Consider the following 19,085-nt stretch of genomic DNA (forward strand, 5'->3'; position numbering starts at 1 on the left):
TCTGTTGCTGAGACTATTGCTCTGATCCCTATTGCATTGGGTGAGCCCGATTTGGCCATTTGGGTGCATAGTTCTGACGGTGTTTTTTCGATAAAATCTGCTTGGGAGCTTGTCCGCCTGAGAGACCAAGTTTCTGATATATTCACTCTTTGCTGGGGCAGTTGGCTGAGGCCTACTATGTCTTTCTTCCTATGGAGGTTTTGGCATCAATGGCTTCCAGTTGACGATGTTCTCCAACGTCGTGGTTTCGAGTTGGCGTCTAAATGTCAGTGCTGTGAGATGCCTGAGACATTCACGCACATTTTCATTGACAGCCCTATTGCTAGATCTGTATGGCATTTTTTTGGGGCTGTTTTTCATGTCCGTATTCCCCTTACTAGTGATTTCAGACTCTTCCTCAGTGCTTGGAAGAGGCATCCGGGGTGGACACCTAGAGGCCACGTGAAGGAGTTTTTGCCTTTCATTGTTTTATGGTTTCTCTGGACAGCTAGGAATGATGCGAAACACCGTCATTTGCACATTTCTTGGGAGACTGTTAAGTCTCAGATTTTGTCCTATTTGCGTCTCGCTCACGCTGCGTCTACTGTTAAGCCCATGCACTGGCGTGGTGTTTTACATGCTGCGAGGTCGCTAGGGTTTTTTGTTGATACGCGCAGGGTTCATAAAATGGCGATTGTCCGTTGGTTGAGACCGCCGGTTGGGTGCTTCAAACTGAATGTGGATGGGAGTTCGAGAGGTAGTCCTGGAGCTTCTACTGTTGGTGGTGTTGTTCGTGACTCCTCTGGTCAGGTGCTGGTTTCTTTCAGTGAGTTCATTGGAGTTGGGACCAATATCCGGGCAGAACTTTGGGCTATTTGGAGGGGTCTTATCATTTCTTCTGATCTTCATTTCTTCCCTCTTTGGATTGAGACTGACTCTCGTATATCTCTTCTTATACTTTCGCTCCCGCCGGTGTACTTGGGGTCTTGAGCATATTGTTACACGGATTCGTTTGCTGATGAGGGGGCGTTCAGTTCATCTATCGCATATTTACCGGGAAGGGAATTCGGTGGCGGATGCCTTGGCGGCGAGGGCTCATTTACTCCGGAATTATACCTTAGAGTTAGGTCCTTCACTACCTAGAGATATCTCCATCCTTGCCCGTTCGGATCGTTCCGGGCTCCCTTACCTTAGATATAGATACTCTTAGCCATTTGTGCCCTTTCCTCTTTTTGGATCTCTTTCTGTATCACATCTGTTGGGTATTATATATATATATATATATATATATATATATATATATATGTATTTTTATTGCAGGTATATTGCTCTGGGAGTTTGTTTGTCATTCTCATTTCTCTGTGCTAGTGGGTCCAGACACTGGCACAGGATGTGTTTGTCCTGGTTATTGTTCTTGCTGGATGTTTTCCACTTTCATATGGTCCGAGCAAGTGGGTACAGACACTTGCTCATGACGTGTTTGTTCTTGTTTGTTCGGAGTGGGTTTCTGCACTGTTTCTGGTGGTGCTTTCCTTTGGCCCACTCATGGTCCCTGGCGGGCGTTTACTGCTGGTTCTCCTTGCTCGCCGTATCAGCTATAGTAGCGGTGTTTGCTGGATGTCATGGTGGATTCACAGGGTGCTTTCAGGATGATCCTCTGTTTCTTGCCATGTTCATCAGACTTCTACTTCATGGGATTGTGCTTTATGTTCTTTTGCTTCAGATGTTGGATATCTTTTGTTCTGGCGGGATTGCGATCTATATTTTGCTCTTGGATCGCCATCGTATAGTGACTTCCTGGCCAGACATACTTTTGACTGGAGGGTTCGGTACAGTTGTCAGCTACCAGATTATATTCATTTTGACAGATAGCATTCTCCAGGGTGATAGCTCAGGGATGAGAGCTTTTGCATTGACTATGCGTTCATCTCGCCGTTATCATTTGGTCTTCCTCAGCATGTTGTTATTAGTGCTTCTTGTATTTGTTTTGTTTCTGGCGTTTTTCAGTAGCATTCTAGGGTTAGTTTTGCTTCTGTATTTACTCCCCTAGGATGCTTTGTTTTTTTTCGTTTCTACTGTTTTAGCCTTTTTGAGGAGGTTTTGGTTTTATCCACCTCCTCTTTTAGGTTTTTATTCTGTCTTCTGTATTTTGTTACTGTCTATTTTGTGGATATATACAGGTCGGGGTCTGCCTAACCCCCCCGCTTCCGGCGGTGTTTTCCGGAAAAAAAAAAAAAACCCTAAACCCTAAACATTTGCCCCCAAAAAATTTTCTCTGAAAAAAACACACAGTAAAACGTGAGAAAAAACACACTAAAACCATCACTATTCACGCCCTAATTGCCGCCATGCCGCCGGACCCCGGCCGACGAACCACCCCACCTGAACCGCCTCCTCACGGCGAGCACCCTGTCCAAGTTTCAGTCCAATCGGAGTCCGGTAACCCCTCCAAATCGCCGATTGAAATCGCGCCATTTCCGTCCAAAATCGCGTCGTCGCCGTGCACTGTTCCTCCCGGCGCCGACTACCTACCATCTGACTCGCCTCGAGCAGACGAGTCCATTCGTACCAGCCCCACTCTCGACCACTCAGTATTTTCGCCGGAATCATCTTCTGAAACTTCGCCTGCACTGTTCATCGCGGCGGCGGGAACTCTTCCGCTTCGTCCGGCCGATTCCGGTCATCTTTTTCCACAACAAGCCCCGATCTGGAATCGCGAGACTGAGACGATTCCATTGCCACAGGCCTCGTTCCCAACCGTGTTCTCCTCCGGTGGCAATTTTAGATCTACCGATTTCCACCCTCAAACCCTAGCTGCGTCGGAATCTTTCTCAAATTACTCCGGCGTGGTGGCTCCGTTCACTAATTCCTCACTACCGTATACTCCTCATTCCATGGGTTCTCCAACCATTCCATCAATTTCAGAAAATTCCCCGCCGATCAAAAACCCCCAAATCGGTGAGATTCCGTTCACTTCGCCGCCGATTTCAGGTACTGTTCCGGCGTATTTTTTCAATTCCTCTTTAGGATCTAGTCTTCCAGTCATGGGTCGAGTTTTGCCACCTTCAATTTCAGGTTTCCGGCCACCGGTCGGAAACCCCCAAATTCTAGGGCAAAATCGAATTTATCCACATTCTTTGATGCAATCGGCCCCTCTGCTGCCCGGTTCTAGTGGATTGAAGACCGGTTCTGTGTTCTCCTCACCGTCGCCGATCTTGGGTGCATCTCCGGTGGTCAACTCGGTGGTCAACTCGGCCGGGTCAACTCAACGAGTTGACCGAGTCAACTCAAAAGTCAACAACTCGGGTATGGCTTCTAAATCTGATTCTCGTGCAACTAAGAAGTTTTCAGTGTCATTTAGGGATGCTCTGGCTCCTACTTCCCCTCGCTCGGGGAAGAATGGCTTTGGAGATGTCGTCGATGCTATGGACGAAATGCCCCCACCGACGCTTAAGGATGGGAAACCGGGTATTCATTTCCCGGATGAGGTAATGTCTTCCCTGACCGAGCCTTTTAAGTTTTCCTTAGTTGGGAAGATTTCTGGTAATAGATCCTTAGTCCCGAACTCGGGAATTTCTACGGCTTTTGCTCGTTTGGGATTGAAGCGATCTTTTGATTTGAGGTTCTTGCCTCGGGGTTTTCTGATCCTTTCACTTCATTGTGAAGAGGATTATGCGTTATTTTGGACGCGTGGGCAGATGATGGTGGGTCCTCTTGGGATCCGTTTCTCCAAATGGACCCCCGAATTCAATCTTCAAGAAGAATCTCCCATCGCCCCTGTTTGGGTGCGTCTCCCGGGTTTGCCCATTCACCTGTTTAACAAGAAAAGTCTTTTTGCCTTTGCCAAGATTTTGGGCAACCCGGTGAAAATGGATGACTTTACTGCTGACTCCTCTCGAGCGCTTTTGCTCGTGTCTGTGTGGAGCTGAATGTGTTGGAAACACCCGTTAAGCAAATTTGGGTGCGTTGGGGTGATCATACTCAGGAGATTGATGTTGTGTATGAGAAAATACCTGGGTATTGCACGGATTGCAAGATGTTGGGTCATTCGACCGACGTTTGCTATTCTCATGGTAAAAATCCTAAACCTGCTCGATCCAAGCCTGCTGATCGAGGGCCTCCTCAGCCGGAGGCGCCTCCTGCTCAGGCACCACCTGAGGGTGCAGCCCCTGTCATTGTCCCGGGACCACAGCCCCAGCTTCATGTCAATGGCCATGGTCCCCGGCGTAGACAGAGACGGAGGCCTGTTCGTCAGGCTCTCCCGAGGGATGATCCCCTTGCTTCGAACTCTTTTGGAGTTCTTTCACATTTGCAGGAGACAGAGGTAGGCTCTGCGGAGCTTGGATTAGGTGTTCCTGTTCCATCTGTTAGTTTGAGCTCTCATCAGGAGGCCCCCATTTCTGACCGCCCTGAGGTCTCGGTGGCTGAGGACGATGAGAGTGTTCCTTTTGTGGACTGTGTGGATGACCTTGGATCTCCACGCCCGGATGTGGTGACTGTGTTTGGCCCTCCGGAGGTTTGTATTGAAAATCATAGCAGCCACTCGGTCCCATCTTTTCCCGCATCCCCTGCTGATGCCACTTCTATGCTGGACGAGTTGATTGCTCGACAGGGACCCCCTATGCTTGAGATGACTCCCAGTCACATGTCGACTGATGATCCTGATCAGGATTTTGATCGACATTCTGTGTCTGGAGTTAGTTGTGGGTCTGAGTGTAGTATTCAGGACACTGACATGTCCAATCCCAGAAAAAGACCTCAGGGTGATGGTCGGAGATCGCATAAAAAGCGATCAGATCCTTCTTCCACCCGTTCCCCATGAATTGCTTAATCTGGAATATCCGGGGACTTCGAGGTTTGGAGTCCCAGCAGAGGCTTCATGCCTTTGTGAAGGAGAAACAGATTAAGGTTTTGGCTGTTTTGGAGCCCATGATTGATCTGGATCCGAGATTCATGACTCGCCGTTTGGGGTTTTCTGGAGTCATCTCTAATCTCTCCGGTCATATCTGGGTATTTTTTGCTGCTGATGTGAGGGCGGAGTGTGTTTTTGATCATGCTCAGTTCCTTCACATCAGAGTCTCTGCCTCTTTCTTGCCGACAGAGATATTTTGTTCTTTTGTCTATGCTAGATGTGATTATGTTCAGCGTAGGGATCTTTGGGCTTCCTTGCTTTTGGTCAAGCCTGTTTTGGGTCCCTGGCTGGTTGGGGGCGACTTTAATGTCGTCAGGGATGCTTCTGAGTGCTTGGGCTCCCGTGGTGGTAGGTTGCTACCCATGGAGGAGTTCAACACTTTTATTCTTGACTCTGGCCTGATTGATGCTGGTTTTGAGGGGTCTTCGTTCACTTGGACGAATAAGACCATCTGGAAGCGGTTGGACAGGGTCTTGGTTTCTGTTGATTGGGGAGATCATTTCAGCTCGATTCGGGTTGAACATCTCGCTCGTACTGTCTCGGATCACTGTCCGCTTTTGGTCACCGCTCCTGTTTTTGCCCGTGGCCCGAGCTCGTTTCGCTTCCAGCGTATGTGGGTTCGGCACCATGGTTTTTTGCAGACTGTGAGGCTTAATTGGAATCTGCCTTGAAGTCTGAGCGGCATGCCTCGGCTTTTTGCCAAGATGAAGCGTCTTAAGCATCACCTCCGGTGGTGGAATCGGGATGTTTTTGGTAACATCTTTGATAGAATTACTGAGGCTGAGAGGGCTGTTCGTTCAGCCGAGGCTGTCTGTGAGGCCGACCCTTCTGACGCGAATTGGACTTCTCTGTCCGATCGCAATGAGGATCTGGCCCGTATCACCGCCATGGAGGCGGATTTTTGGAAACAGAAAGCGGCTTGCCATTGGCTTGAGGATGGTGAGCGGAACACCAGACTCTTCCATAATATGGTGAGGAAGAAGCGCGTTGCGAATAAAATTTTCCGCATATGGGAGAATGGGGTCTGCCTGACGTCTCAGGATTTGATTCAGCAGTCAGGAGCCTTGTTTTTCCAGGATCTTCTTACCGGGGAGCCCACTGCGCTCGATTGCCCTGATTTTTCGGGTCTCCCCTCGGTTATCTCTGACGTCGAGAATGATGGTTTTGCTGCGACTCCCTCTTTGGAGGAGGTCCGCGCGACCGTCTTCTCTATTCACCCTGATAGCGTTGCTGGCCCTGATGGCTTTTCTTCGGCGTTCTTTCAGCATTGCTGGGAGATTGTCCATCAGGATATTTTTGGTGCGGTTCTTGATTTTTTCCAGGGATCTCCTATGCCTCAGGGTTTTACCGCCACCACGATCACTCTTATTCCCAAAGTCGAGGGTTCACGCGCATGGTCGGACTTCCGTCCGATCAGTCTGTGCAATGTCACGAACAAAATCATCTCGAAGCTGTTGTTCTCTCGGCTGAGGGATGTGGTGGAGAGACTTGTTTCCCCGAATCAGAGTGGCTTCGTTCCGGGTCGGATGATCTCGGATAATATTCTCCTTGCCCAGGAGCTCACTCACAGCATTACTCTCCCCACTCGTGGTGGTAATGTGATCTTGAAGTTGGATATGGCCAAGGCCTATGATAGGGTTCAGTGGCAGTTCTTATTTGACGTTTTGAGACATTTTGGCTTTTCAGAGCGTGTTGTGGCTTTGGTCTCGGCCTGTATTTCCCATTGTCATTTCTCCGTGAACATCAATGGTCCTCTATCGGGGTTTTTTGGTTCCACTAGGGGCCTCCGGCAGGGCGATCCATTGTCCCCCCTTCTCTTCATTTTGGGGGCGGAGTATCTTTCTCGTGGCCTAGACCGCCTCTACCTGCAGCATCCTGCGCTCATGTACCGGTCTGACTGTGATATTTTGATCTCCCACCTGGCTTATGCTGATGATGTCATTATTTTTGCCAGTGGTGGGTCTCGTGGTATGCAGCGCCTTGTAGACTTTCTGCATCACTACGAGAACTGTTCTGGGCAGCGTGTGAATGCTGCCAAGAGTTCTGTGATTTTGCCTCCGAGGTGCTCTGGGCATCTCCGCTCTCAGCTTTTGCGCATCACCGGGTTCGCCGAGGGTCATCTGCCCCTCAAGTACCTCGGAGTTCCCCTTTATCGGGGTAATCGTACTTGCTCCCTTTTTGAGCCCCTCCTACAGTCTGTTCGTAGGAAGTTAGAGGGTTGGGAGATTCGGACCCTCTCTCCGGGTAGCCGGATGACCCTGATACGCAGCGTGCTCCTCTCCATGCCGATTTATCTGTTTCAGGTGGTTCAGCCACCTCTGGCTGTCATGGAGAAGCTTGAGCGGGCCTTCAATGCCTTCCTCTGGGGGTCGAGGCCCTTGGAAAGAAAGTGGCACTGGGCCCGATGGTCCCGGGCTTGCCTCCCCGTGCTTGAGGGGGGCCTTGGATTCCGCAGATGGAAAGATCTCGTGGAATGTTTCTCTATAAAATTATGGTTCAGATTTCGGCAGGGCTCCTCTCTTTGGGCGAGATTCCTTTTACGGAAGTATTGCCGGCTGGATGCTCCTGCCTGTGTCCCCGCCCGTGCTTCTATTTCCCCCATTTGGCGTCGTCTCCTCAGGATCCGCCCTCGCGCGGAGCCTGGCATTCGCTGGCGTGTTGGTCTCGGAGATGTTTCTTTTTGGGATGACACTTGGTTTGGGGACGTACGGTGTGTGGTCCGCGGGGGCCGTGATGTTCGGGTCTCTCATTTTCTGTCTGAGGGGTCCTGGGATTTTGATCGCCTTTGTGCGGTTGTTGCTCCTTCGGTTGCCGAGGAGATTGTTTTGATTCCTGTCCTTTCTGGAGACCCTGATCTGGCTCGATGGATCCATAGCTCCGATGGTGCTTTCTCTGTGAGATCTGCTTGGGAGCTGATCCGTCAGCGTGCTCCGTCTTCAGATATTTTCCTCCCGTGATGGGGGAGTTGGTTGAGGCCTACCATGTCGTTCTTACTTTGGAGGTTCTGTTATCAGTGGCTCCCAGTTGATGAGGTGCTCCAGCGCCGGGGTTTTGCGTTAGCCTCGAGATGTCAGTGTTGTGATATGGCTGAGACATTTACACACATATTCATTCGCAGCCCGGTTGCTCGGTCTGTCTGGCATTTCTTTGGCGCAGTGTTCCGTGTTCGTATTCCCGACACTGAGGATTTCAGTTTGTTCCTCAGTGCGTGGAAGAGAGATTTGGTCTGGTCCCGGGGGGGCCATGTCCGGGAGTTTCTCCCCTGCATCATCCTGTGGTTCCTCTGGACTGCACGGAACGATGCTAAGCACCGTCATCTCCCTGTTTCCGGGGAGACGGTGAAGTATCATATTTTGTATTACCTGCGTCTCGCCCACTCTGCGCGTACTGTCAAGCCCAGACATTGGCTGGGTGTGTTTCATGTGGCCAGATTGCTGGGTATTTCGGTTGCTCTCCACAGATTCCATAGGACGGCGATTGTTCGCTGGCTGCGACCGCCTTCCGGGTGCTTCAAGCTTAATGTGGATGGGAGCTCGCGTGGTATATCTGAGGACTCCTCTGCTGGTGGTGTTGTTCGGGATGACTTTGGGAGGGTGGTGCTCTCTTTCAGCGAGTTCATCGGAGCTGGGTCTTCTCTTCGGGCTGAGCTTTGGGCGGTTTGGAGAGGTCTTCTCCTTTGTTCTGATCATTCTTTTTTCCCTCTTTGGATCGAGCTTGATTCTCTGACTTCTATTCAGCTCATTCGTTCCCATCGATGTTGCTGGGGTCTTGATCTCATTGTATCCAGGATTCTGGTCCTTTTGAGGGGGCGGTCTGTTCATATTTCGCATATATTCCAGGAGGGTAATTCGGTGGCGGATGCGTTGGCGGCGACGGCCCATACCCTTAGGCACTTTACTTTAGAGTTAGGTCCCTCCCTCCCTAGGCACATTTCCATACTTGCACGTTCGGATACCTCCGGACTTCCCTACCTGAGATATAGATGTTCTTAGCTGTTTGCAGCCCTTTCTTTCACTTGGATCCATTTCTTCTGACTTTCTATTTATATATATATATATATATATATATATGTGTGTATCTTTTTCTTTGCAGGTACTGTTCTTTTGGGGGTTTCTCTTTTCCCCCGTCTTGCCAGTCTGGTGTGAGTGGGTCCAGACACTCACACACTACATGTTTGGTCTCCTCGGGATTGGGTGGGCTCTTGCACTTACCCTATTGGTGCTTTTCTTTGGCCCTCTCATATTCCCTGGAGCGATATTTCCGTTTGTGGCTCTCTTTGGTCCATTTCTGGTTCCTGGCGGGCGCTTACTGCAGGCTTCTCCTTGCCCGCCGTATCAGTTCTTTTACAGGAGTTTACTGGATGTCGTGGTGGTTCCAGGGATTATTTCCGGACGATCCTCTTCATTGTTATGATACCTTCGTCAGATTTATACTTCAGATGCTGGATCCTTTTTGTCCTGGATGGTTTGCGATCTTCATTTTGCCCTTTTATCGTCATTGTACAGTGATTTCCTGGCCAGATCTTATGTTCACTGCTGGGATTCATACAGTTACCTGGTATCAGATTAGCGTCGTTTTGACAGACTGGCTTCTTCAGGGTGATGGCTCAGAGATGAGAGCTTCTTCATGGATTCCGCACTCATCTCCCAGTTATCATTTGATCTTCTTCGGCGTGTTGAATTTTAGCGCTGCTCGTATTTGATTAGTTTCTGCCGCACTTTTTGTCGTAGTCTAGGGTTATTTTCGTTTACGTTTTTATGTCCCTAGGCTACTTTGTCTTTATGTTTCCACTGCTTTAGCCTTTTCGAGGAGGTCTTGGTATAGTACCCCTCCTCTTTTAGGTTTTCTTTCTGTTGTTACTTTTTCTTTTGTGGATATATACAGGTAGGGGTCTGCCTAACCCCCCGCATCCGGCGGTGTTTTCCGGTAAAAAAAAAAAAAAAAAAACCCTAAACCCTAAACCCTAACCCCTAAACCCCTAAACCCTAAACCCTAACCCCTAACCCCTAAACCCGAAACCCTAAACCCCAAACCCCAAACCCCAAACCCTAAACCCTAAACCCCAAACCCTAAACCCGAAACCCTAAACTCGAAACCCCAAACCCCAAACCCCAAACCCTAAACCCTTAACCCTTACCCTAAACCCCTAACCCCTAACCCCTAAACCCTAAACCCTAGACCCTAAACAATGGATGATCATACTGCAGATTCTACTCGAGGTGCTTTTGCTCGAGTATGTGTTGAAATTAATGTGCTGGAACCGCTAGTCAAAGAAGTTTGGGTGGGTTGGGGTGATCATGCTCAAGAAATTGAAGTCATTTATGAGCGCATCCCCGGATACTGCACGAATTGCAAAATGCTGGGTCATTCGACCAGTGTTTGTTATTCCCATGGCAAAAACCCAAAACCCGTTCGTCCTAAGCCTTCTGACCGTGCTCATGGTCAGTCTCCCACTTCTACAGAGCCTGCCCCACCAAGGGGTGTTGCCCCTGGTTTTAATTTGGGGATCCAGCCTCAGCTTCAGAAAAATGGCACGGGTCCCAGGCGTAGATGGAGAAAGAGGCCAGTTCGGCAGGTTCTTCCAAAGAAAAATCCTCTTGAGTTAAATCCTTTTGAGGTGCTCTCGCATGGGCAGGATGCGGAGCCTGATCCTGTTGGACTTGATTGTGTTGATACGGATCCTCCATGTTGTAATCTGGAGGATGCCGGTGTTGGGACTTCTGGCAAGGATCAATTGGAGACTGTTCTTGTTGAGGAAATGATCCTCAGTGATGAGGTTATTGATGGAGGGTTACAGTTGGATGATTGTGTGGATGGTACTGGGCTATCGTCTACTTCTGAGTTGCTTGTGTTTGGTTCTCTGGGGCCTTGCACTTTGAATCACAGTAGTCATTCCATCCCCTCTGTTCCTTTGTCTCCTGATGATGCCTCCTCTACGGTAGAGGAATTGGTTGCTAGGCAGGGCCCCTCTGTCAGTGAGTTGGTCTTCAGGCTAGAATCTGCTGGTGACTCTGATCATGAATTTGATCGGCATTCTGAGTCGGGCGATGGCTGTAGACCGGAGAGTCGTATTCTGGATGCTGATATGGGGGATATTAAGAAAAGGAAGGAGAATGCTTTTCATAGGTCGCGTAAAAAGCGACAGGGCGGTTCTGGTGCCCATTCTCCATGAATTTTCTCATATGGAATGTGAGGGGGCTCCGGAACTCGGAGTCTCAACAGAGGCTACATGCCCATGTTAAAGAAAAGAGAGTCAAGATCTTGGCTATTTTGGAACCCATGATTGATCTCGATGTTTGTTTTATGACTCGTCGTTTTGGTTTTTCTCGAGTTATATCGAACTCCTCGGGTCATATCTGGGTTTTCTTTGCTGAGGATGTGAAAGCTGAGTGTCTCCTTGATCACACTCAATTCCTTCACTTCCGGGTTTCTGTTAGTTTTTTGCCTACCACCGTCTTTTGTTCATTTGTTTATGCTAAGTGTGACTACATTGAGCGCAGACATCTTTGGACTTCTTTGCTTCAGGTTAAGCCTGATCCGGGTCCTTGGATTGTCGGTAGCGACTTTAATGTAGTTAGAAATTCCTCGGAGTGTTTGGGTTCTTCTGGTGGGCGGTTGCTTCCCATGGAAGAATTTAATCACTTTATTTTGGATTCTGGGTTAGTGGACGCTGGTTTTGAGGGGTCTTCGTTCACGTGGACGAACAAGACCGTTTGGAAGCGTCTTGATAGGGTTTTTGTGTCTGTTGATTGGGGTGATCATTTTCATTCTATTCGTGTGGAGCACCTCATTCGTACAGTCTCTGACCATTGTCCTCTTTTTGTGTCAGTCCCGGTCTTTGCTAGTGGGCCGAGTTCTTTTCGCTTTCAGAGCATGTGGCTCAGGCACCACGGTTTTTTGCAGACGGTGCGGCTTAATTGGAATTTGCCGTGTCATTTGAACGGCATGCACTGTAGTGACCCGTTCCAGAATCACCTACTAATCAGATCTTAAGCATGCAAAATTAACATTTAAAACTGAATCAGGTAAACAGCGGAAAAACAGTAATACAACCCAATCGAATCTGTAAGTACAAAATACTTAAACAACCAGATCGAACTAAATTCCAAGAACAAATACCAACAACTACAGGTCAACATCTGCCAGCTCCCTGTCCACTCCCTCCTGGACCGTCCAACCTGAGACCTGCCCCATCGAATAGGGTGTCCAAAACAGAGATAAACCGAGGACGTGAGCATAAAACGCTCAGCACCGAAAGCATGAGTATACAAGACTACGACATGCATGTATGCAAAATGTACTGGATACCAGGATCTGGGTATAACGAAATACTGCTCAGGTAAATGACGTCAAGGTATGTAGCACTCTGCGCCGTCGTACCAGGAGGTGGCTCCCATACCAAAATAAACCTGTGGATATACCGGTGACCTGACCACCGTCGGCCAACGGGGTCCAACCATCCACAACAAACGAGGGCTGAGCACCCTCTCAACAGGCTATCTCAAAGATAATCAGGCCCAACATGATTATGCAAATGCCGCATAATAAACCATGCATCATATGACAGATAATAATGCAACATATAAACATGCAACACATAGTAAAGCATACTCAATCCTGCTATCTCGGATAGTACTTTCGTACCTCAAACCAGTAGATCCTAGCAATCAGCCCTAGAATCAAGCCTGTGTCCGTAGTCAGCCCACTGATGCCGCTAGCTCCCAACTAGAGCACAGCTCCGCTACAAAACTAGTAGCTCCCCGCTAGTGCCTGAACCTCGGGAAAAGACTAGAAACCCATCAGAAACGACTAAAACGCTCTGGAACACTCGGAATTGGCGAGTAAAAAGTGAAGCCTCGCGCCTCTATTTATAGACAACGATCGGTAGATCCGATCCACTTCGGAAGATCCGATCCGGTACACTTCGGACGATCCGAACCCTGATCGGACGATCCGAACCCTGCATGTCTTCCACGTGTCCAGCCACCTGTCTCGGACGATCCGAACCCTGATCAGACGATCCGAACCCTGCATGTCTTCCACGTGTCCAGCCACCTGTCTCGGACGATCCGAACCCACTTCGGACGATCCAAACTCGGTTCGGTCCTTCCGATCCCACCGAAATATAATTAATCCAATAATTAACTCAAATTAGGCATCGGGATACTACATGCACCGTCTTTTTGTGAAATTGAAGCGCCTCAAGAGCCACCTGAAGTGGTGGAATAAGAGTGTTTTTGGTGATCTTTTTGCCAAACTTGCTCAGGCGGAGCAGGCTGTCCGGGTTGCTGAAGCAGTTTGCGAGGCTGACCCTTCGGATTTGCATTGGACTAGTTTGTCCAATTGTAATGAAGATCTTGCTCGGGTTACCGCCATGGAGGCGGATTTTTGGCGGCAAAAAGCCGCTTGTAGGTGGTTAGAGGATGGTGAGAGAAACACCAAACTCTTCCACAATATGGTCAAGAAAAAACGGGTGGCTATTAAAATTTTCCGTATTTGGGATAATGGATCTTGCCTTACTTCCCCTGATCTTATTCAGCAGTCTGGGGCCGCCTTTTTTCAAAACCTGCTTACTGGGGATCTTTTTGTGCTTTCTTGCCCTGATTTTTCTGATTTCCCCTTGGTGATCTCGGATTTGGAGAACGCCAATATTGCTGCCCCCCCTTCTTTGGAAGAGGTGCGGGCGACTGTTTTCTCCATACACCGTGATAGTGTGGCGGGGCCTGATGGTTTCTCTTCGGCCTTCTTTCAGCATTGCTGAGAGATTGTCCATCAGGATGTTTTGGATGCGGTTCTTGATTTCTTCTGCGGTAGTCCCATGCCACAGGGGTTTACTGCCACCACGATCACATTGATTCCCAAAGTCATGGGTGCTCAGGCTTGGTCGGACTTTCGTCCTATCAGCTTGTGCAATGTGACCAATAAGATTATTTCCAAACTTTTATATTCTAGATTGAAGGTGGTGGCGGAGAGGCTGGTTTCGTGGAATCAGAGTGGCTTTGTTCCAGGGCGGGTGATTTCGGATAATATCCTCCTTGCTCAAGAGCTTACTCATAGTATTTCTCTCCCCACCCGTGGTGGCAATGTTATTTTGAAATTGGATATGGCCAAAGCCTATGATCGGGTCCAATGGTCTTTTCTGTTGGATGTTTTGAGGCATTATGGCTTCTCAGAGCAGGTTGTGGCGATGGTATCTGCCTGCATTTCTCATTGCCAATTTTCTGTGAATATCAATGGTTTACTCACTGGATTCTTTGGATCCACTAGGGGTCTCCGACAGGGTGATCCTTTTTCCCCTCTTCTTTTCATTCTGGGGGCTGAGTACCTTTCGCGTGGGCTTGACCGTCTTTATAGTCAGTATCCTGCGATTAGGTACCGATCCGGTTGCGATCTCCCTCTTTCCCACCTAGCTTATGCTGATGATATCATTATTTTTGCCAATGGTGGGACTCGTGAGATGAACAGTCTCATGGATTTTTTGCATCACTATGAAAACTGCTCCGGGCAGTTGGTGAATGCATTTAAGAGCGTCATTATTTTGCCTCCGAGGTGTTCTGCTCGTACTCGTTCCCGTCTCCTTCGTATCACTGGGTTTGGGGAGGGTTTTTTTCCTATCAAATACCTCGGAGTTCCTTTGTTTCTTGGGAATAGAGTTTGCTCTCTTTTTGATCCCCTTGTGCAGATGGTGAGTAAGAGTTGGAGGGTTGGGAGCTTAAAACTCTTTCCCCGGGGAGTCGTATGACCCTCCTTAGGAGTGTTCTCCTTTCGGTTCCCCTTTACATGTTCCAGGTAGTCCAGCCACCTCTGGCAGTTATGGAGAGGCTCGAGAATGTTTTCAATGGTTTCTTGTGGGGGTCCAGACCCTTGGATAAGAAATGGCATTGGGCGAGGTGGTCTCGTGCATGTCTTCCTGTCTCTGAAGGGGGTCTTGGATTTCGCAGGCTCAAAGATATTGTGGAAATCTTCTCCATTAAATTATGGTTTCGTTTTCGTCAAGGTTCATCCCTATGGGCCAAATTCATGATGAGAAAATACTGCCAGTTGGTGCATCCAGCTTGTGTTTCATCTGCTGGGTTCATTTCTCCCACTTGGCGTCGTTTGCTTAAGATTAGGCCTCTTGCTGAATCTGGCATTCGATGGAGAGTTGGGATGGGAGATGTTAATTTTTGGGATGATATCTGGTGTGGGGATGTTCCATTATCTAGTCAGTTACCGGTTCGGGGGGATCGAGGTGTCCGTGTTTCTCACTTTATTTCAGATGGGGTTTGGGCTTTTGATTTCCTCTGTTCAGTTGTTCCTCCCTCTGTTGCAGAGACTATTGCTCTGATCCCTATTGCATTGGGTGAGCCCGATTTGGCCATTTGGGTGCATAGTTCTGACGGTGTTTTTTCGCTGAAATCCGCTTGGGAGCTTGTCCGCCTGAGAGACCAAGTTTCTGATATATTCACTCCTTGCTGGGGCAGTTGGCTGAGGCCTACTATGTCTTTCTTCCTATGGAGGTTTTGGCATCAATGGCTTCCAGTCGACGATGTTCTCCAGCGTCGTGGTTTCGAGTTGGCGTCTAAATGTCAGTGTTGTGAGATGCCTGAGACATTTACGCACATTTTCATTGACAGCCCTATTGCCAGATCTGTATGGCATTTTTTTGGGGCTGTTTTTCATGTCCGTATTCCCATTACTAGTGATTTCAGACTCTTCCTAAGTGCTTGGAAGAGGCATCCGGGGTGGACACCTAGAGGCCACGTGAAGGAGTTTTTGCCTTTCATTGTGTTATGGTTTCTCTGGACAGCTAGGAATGATGCGAAACACCGTCATTTGCACATTTCTGCGGAGACTGTTAAGTCTCAGATTTTGTCCTATTTACGTCTCGCTCATGCTGCGTCTACTGTTAAGCCCATGCACTGGCGTGGTGTTTTGCATGCTGCGAGGACGCTGGGGTTTTTTGTTGATATGCGCAGGGTTCATAAAATGGCGATTGTCCGTTGGTTGAGACCGCCAGTTGGGTGCTTCAAACTGAATGTGGATGGGAGTTCGAGAGGTAGTTCTGGAGCCTCTACTGTTGGTGGTGTTGTTCGTGACTCCTCTGGTCAGGTGCTGGTTTCTTTCAGTGAGTTCATTGGAGTTGGGACCAATATCCGGGCAGAACTTTGGGCTATTTGGAGGGGTCTTCTCATTTCTTCTGATCTTCATTTCTTCCCTCTTTGGATTGAGACTGACTCTCGTATATCTCTTCTTATACTTCGCTCCCGCCGGTGTACTTGGGGTCTTGAGCATATTGTTACACGGATTCTTTTGCTGATGAGGGGGCGTTCAGTTCATTTATCGCATATTTACCGGGAAGGGAATTCGGTGGCAGATGCCTTGGCGGCGAGGGCTCATTTGCTCATGAATTATACCTTAGAGTTTGGTCCTTCACTACCTAGAGATATCTCCATCCTTGCCCATTCGGATCGTTCAGGGCTCCCTTACCTCAGATATAGATACTCTTAGCCATTTGTGCCCTTTCCTTTTTTTTTTGGATCTCTTTCTGTATCACATCTGTTTGGATATTTATATATATATGTATATATATATATATATATATATATATATTCTATTGCAGGTATATTGCTCTTGGAGTTTGTTTCTCATTTTCATTAGCTCTGTGCTAGTGGGCCCAGACACTAGCACAGGATATGTTTGTCCTAGTTGGTTCCGGGAGGCTACAACACTCTTTCTGTTGGTGCTCATCTATGATTTATTCCTGGTTCTTGGCGGGCATTTACTGCAGGGTTCTCCTTGCCCGCTGCTTTCGTTCTTGCATAGATGTTTGCTGGAGATGCTGGATCTTCTTTGTTCTGGCTGGATTGCGGTCTACTTTTTGGTCTTTGATCGCCATTGTACAGTGACTTCTAGGTCTGGCCTTCTTTTGACTGGTGGGCTTCATACCGTTATCAGATTCGATTTTCCAGGGTGATAGCTTCCGGATGAGAGTTTCTGCTTGGTTTCTGTTTTCATCCTCGCAGCTATCATTTTGTCTTCCTCAGTATGTGGTCTTTAGCGCTGCTTGTATTTGTTTAGTTTGGCGCTCTTTAGTAGTATTCTAGGGTTAGTTTTGTGTTTGTCTTTACTTCCCTAGTTTGCTTTGTTTTTCTAGTTTCTACTGCTTTAGCCTTTTTGAGGAGGTTTTGGTTTTTCCCACCTCCTCTTTTAGGTTTTTATTGTCTTCTGTATTTTGTTACTGTTTATTTTGTGGATATATACAGGTAGGGGTCTGCCTAACCCCCCCGCTTCCGACGGTGTTTTCTGGGAAAAAAAAAAAAAAACCCTTAACCCTAAACCCTAAAAAATCCTAAACCCTAAACCCTACTATTTTCTTGTGGGAACTTGACTTCATTTTTTTCCTTCTTTATCCCCTTCGATGAGATCCCTCTTTGAATTTTTCAAAAATGCTCTCTCTGCCAAAAAGCTCTAAATATTCTCTACACTTGCCCTAATTTGACCTCCATGCCACCACCGCCGCCGCCGGTTCACCAGTCCCGATGATTCGCCACCCCATGGCGAACAACATACTCAAAAATCAGACCAATCGGACACCGATTGCTCGTCCAAATCGCTGCCCAAAAACCCGAAAATTCCGGCATTACTGACGTCCCCGCCGATTCCTAATCCTTTACCCATAAATGATATACCGTTGGATTCGCCTTCTCGAGACGAGCCTACTGTAAAAATTTCAAGCCAAACGGAGCCCATTTACCCCTCCGATTGCGCCGCCAAAGTCACGCCGCCCCTAAACCCGCGATTTCCTGCCACGTTTGGGTCGATTCCGGCCATCTCCGACCTTGTCTCCGGGAGCCCAACCCAGATCTGGAATCGCGTTGACCAGACGCACATAAGCCCTCCATCAATTTCACCTTTCGTATTCACCGGTGGCCGGAATTTCGGATCTACCAATTTTGTGCAACAAACCCTAACGCCGCCGTCTCTAACTTCAAATTGCCCGCCCGATTGCTCTCCGATTTTAAATTCACTTTCACAGAATGGACTTCCAGTCATGGGCAATCCAATTAATCCATCAATTTTAGGATCGCCGACCCCGATCAAAAACGCCCAATTTCCCTTCCCCTCACCGAGTCCACCACCGAGTCTTCTCCACGGCACTGCCCCGTTGACCGATTCCGCGGCTTTCCAGACCGGTTCCTGGCCCTCCACCTCCTCACCGGCCCTCGGCGGTGCTCCGCCACCCTCCGCCCGAGTCAACTCAGCAACTCGGCCGAGTCAACCCTTGCGGGTCAACTTTGCTTCGAACTCGGCAGCTTCTCTCCCAGGTATGTCTCTTCCTACCGTGTCTTTTCGTGATGTTTTAGCCCCTCCCTCACCTCGTTCGATTAAAAAAAGTTTCGATGATATCTGTAACTCAATGGAGGATATGCCGGAGCCATCCACTGTTGATGGGAAATTAGGTATCCGATTTCCCGACAAGATGATTTCTACTCTAGTCGAACCTTTTAGGTATGCCTTGGTTGGGAAGATTTCGGGGAACCGATCCATCGTTCCTAACAATTTAATAGCTGCCTCTTTCTCTAAAGCTGGTTTTACTCGTTCTTACAGCCTGAAATTCCTACCCAAAGGTTTTCTGGTTATAATTCTATCTTGTGAATCTGACTATGCTCTCCTCTGGTCCAAGAGTGTCATGTTTGTGGGCCCACTTGGAATCCGTTTTTCCAAATGGACTCCGGAGTTCAAACTTCAGGCGGAATCGCCTATAGCTCCAGTCTGGGTTAGATTTCTAGAATTTCCGTTACATCTATACGACAAAAAAAGCCTTTTTGCCATAGCTAAACTAGTGGGGAATCCTATTAAGATAGATGATTTCACGGCTGATGCATCCCGTGGCGCCTTTGCTAGGGTTTGTGTTGAGATTAATGTCTTAGAATCCCGTAGGGACCAAATCTGGGTTGGTTGGGGCGACTTCTCTCAGGACATCACTGTCATCTATGAAAAAATCCCCTCTTACTGCCTGGACTGCAAAATGTTGGGGCACTTTACTGAGCTTTGTTATTCCCACGGCAAAAACCCTCGCCCCCCTCGACCTAGAGTCCAGGGGAAGGCGCCCCACCCCACCCCTACCCCATCATCCTCGACTCACCCACCCACTGAGGAGGGCCCACACACCTCCTCGTCGGAGCCACACGCCCAGATCCCTCCCCAAACT

At 48.5% G+C, this 19,085-nt stretch overlaps 3 protein-coding genes across 3 annotated transcripts; all 3 read left to right on the top strand.

Annotated features, from left to right (window-relative positions):
• The first annotated feature begins 4,797 nt into the window (after window positions 1-4,797).
• Window positions 4,798-5,562, top strand: LOC140812304 (uncharacterized). The gene has a single exon (XM_073170539.1). It carries the CDS (start codon window positions 4,798-4,800, stop codon window positions 5,560-5,562), a length of 765 nt encoding a protein of 254 aa, XP_073026640.1.
• Window positions 5,563-11,059: 5,497 nt separating this feature from the next.
• On the top strand, window positions 11,060-11,808 carry LOC140812310 (uncharacterized). Its single transcript, XM_073170550.1, has 2 exons — window positions 11,060-11,689; window positions 11,737-11,808. Exons 1-2 carry the CDS (start codon window positions 11,060-11,062, stop codon window positions 11,806-11,808), a joined length of 702 nt encoding a protein of 233 aa, XP_073026651.1.
• A 1,253-nt stretch (window positions 11,809-13,061) lies between these two features.
• LOC140812311 (uncharacterized) lies at window positions 13,062-13,652 on the top strand. The gene has a single exon (XM_073170551.1). The coding sequence runs from the start codon at window positions 13,062-13,064 to the stop codon at window positions 13,650-13,652; it is 591 nt and encodes a 196-aa protein (XP_073026652.1).
• The last annotated feature ends 5,433 nt before the right edge of the window (window positions 13,653-19,085 follow it).

This window comes from Primulina eburnea, chromosome 14, assembly GCF_022965805.1.
Source record: "Primulina eburnea isolate SZY01 chromosome 14, ASM2296580v1, whole genome shotgun sequence".
Classification (NCBI taxonomy): Eukaryota; Viridiplantae; Streptophyta; class Magnoliopsida; order Lamiales; family Gesneriaceae; genus Primulina; species Primulina eburnea.

Coding starts and splice junctions, on each gene's coding strand:
- LOC140812311 (XM_073170551.1), top strand. CDS start 13,062: ATGCACCGTCTTTTTGTGAAATTGAAGCGCCTCAAGAGCCACCTGAAG.
- LOC140812310 (XM_073170550.1), top strand. CDS start 11,060: ATGAATTTTCTCATATGGAATGTGAGGGGGCTCCGGAACTCGGAGTCT. Junction 11,690..11,736: donor TGGAGCACCTCATTCGTACA/GTCTCTGACCAT, acceptor GGTCTTTGCTAG/TGGGCCGAGTTCTTTTCGCT.
- LOC140812304 (XM_073170539.1), top strand. CDS start 4,798: ATGAATTGCTTAATCTGGAATATCCGGGGACTTCGAGGTTTGGAGTCC.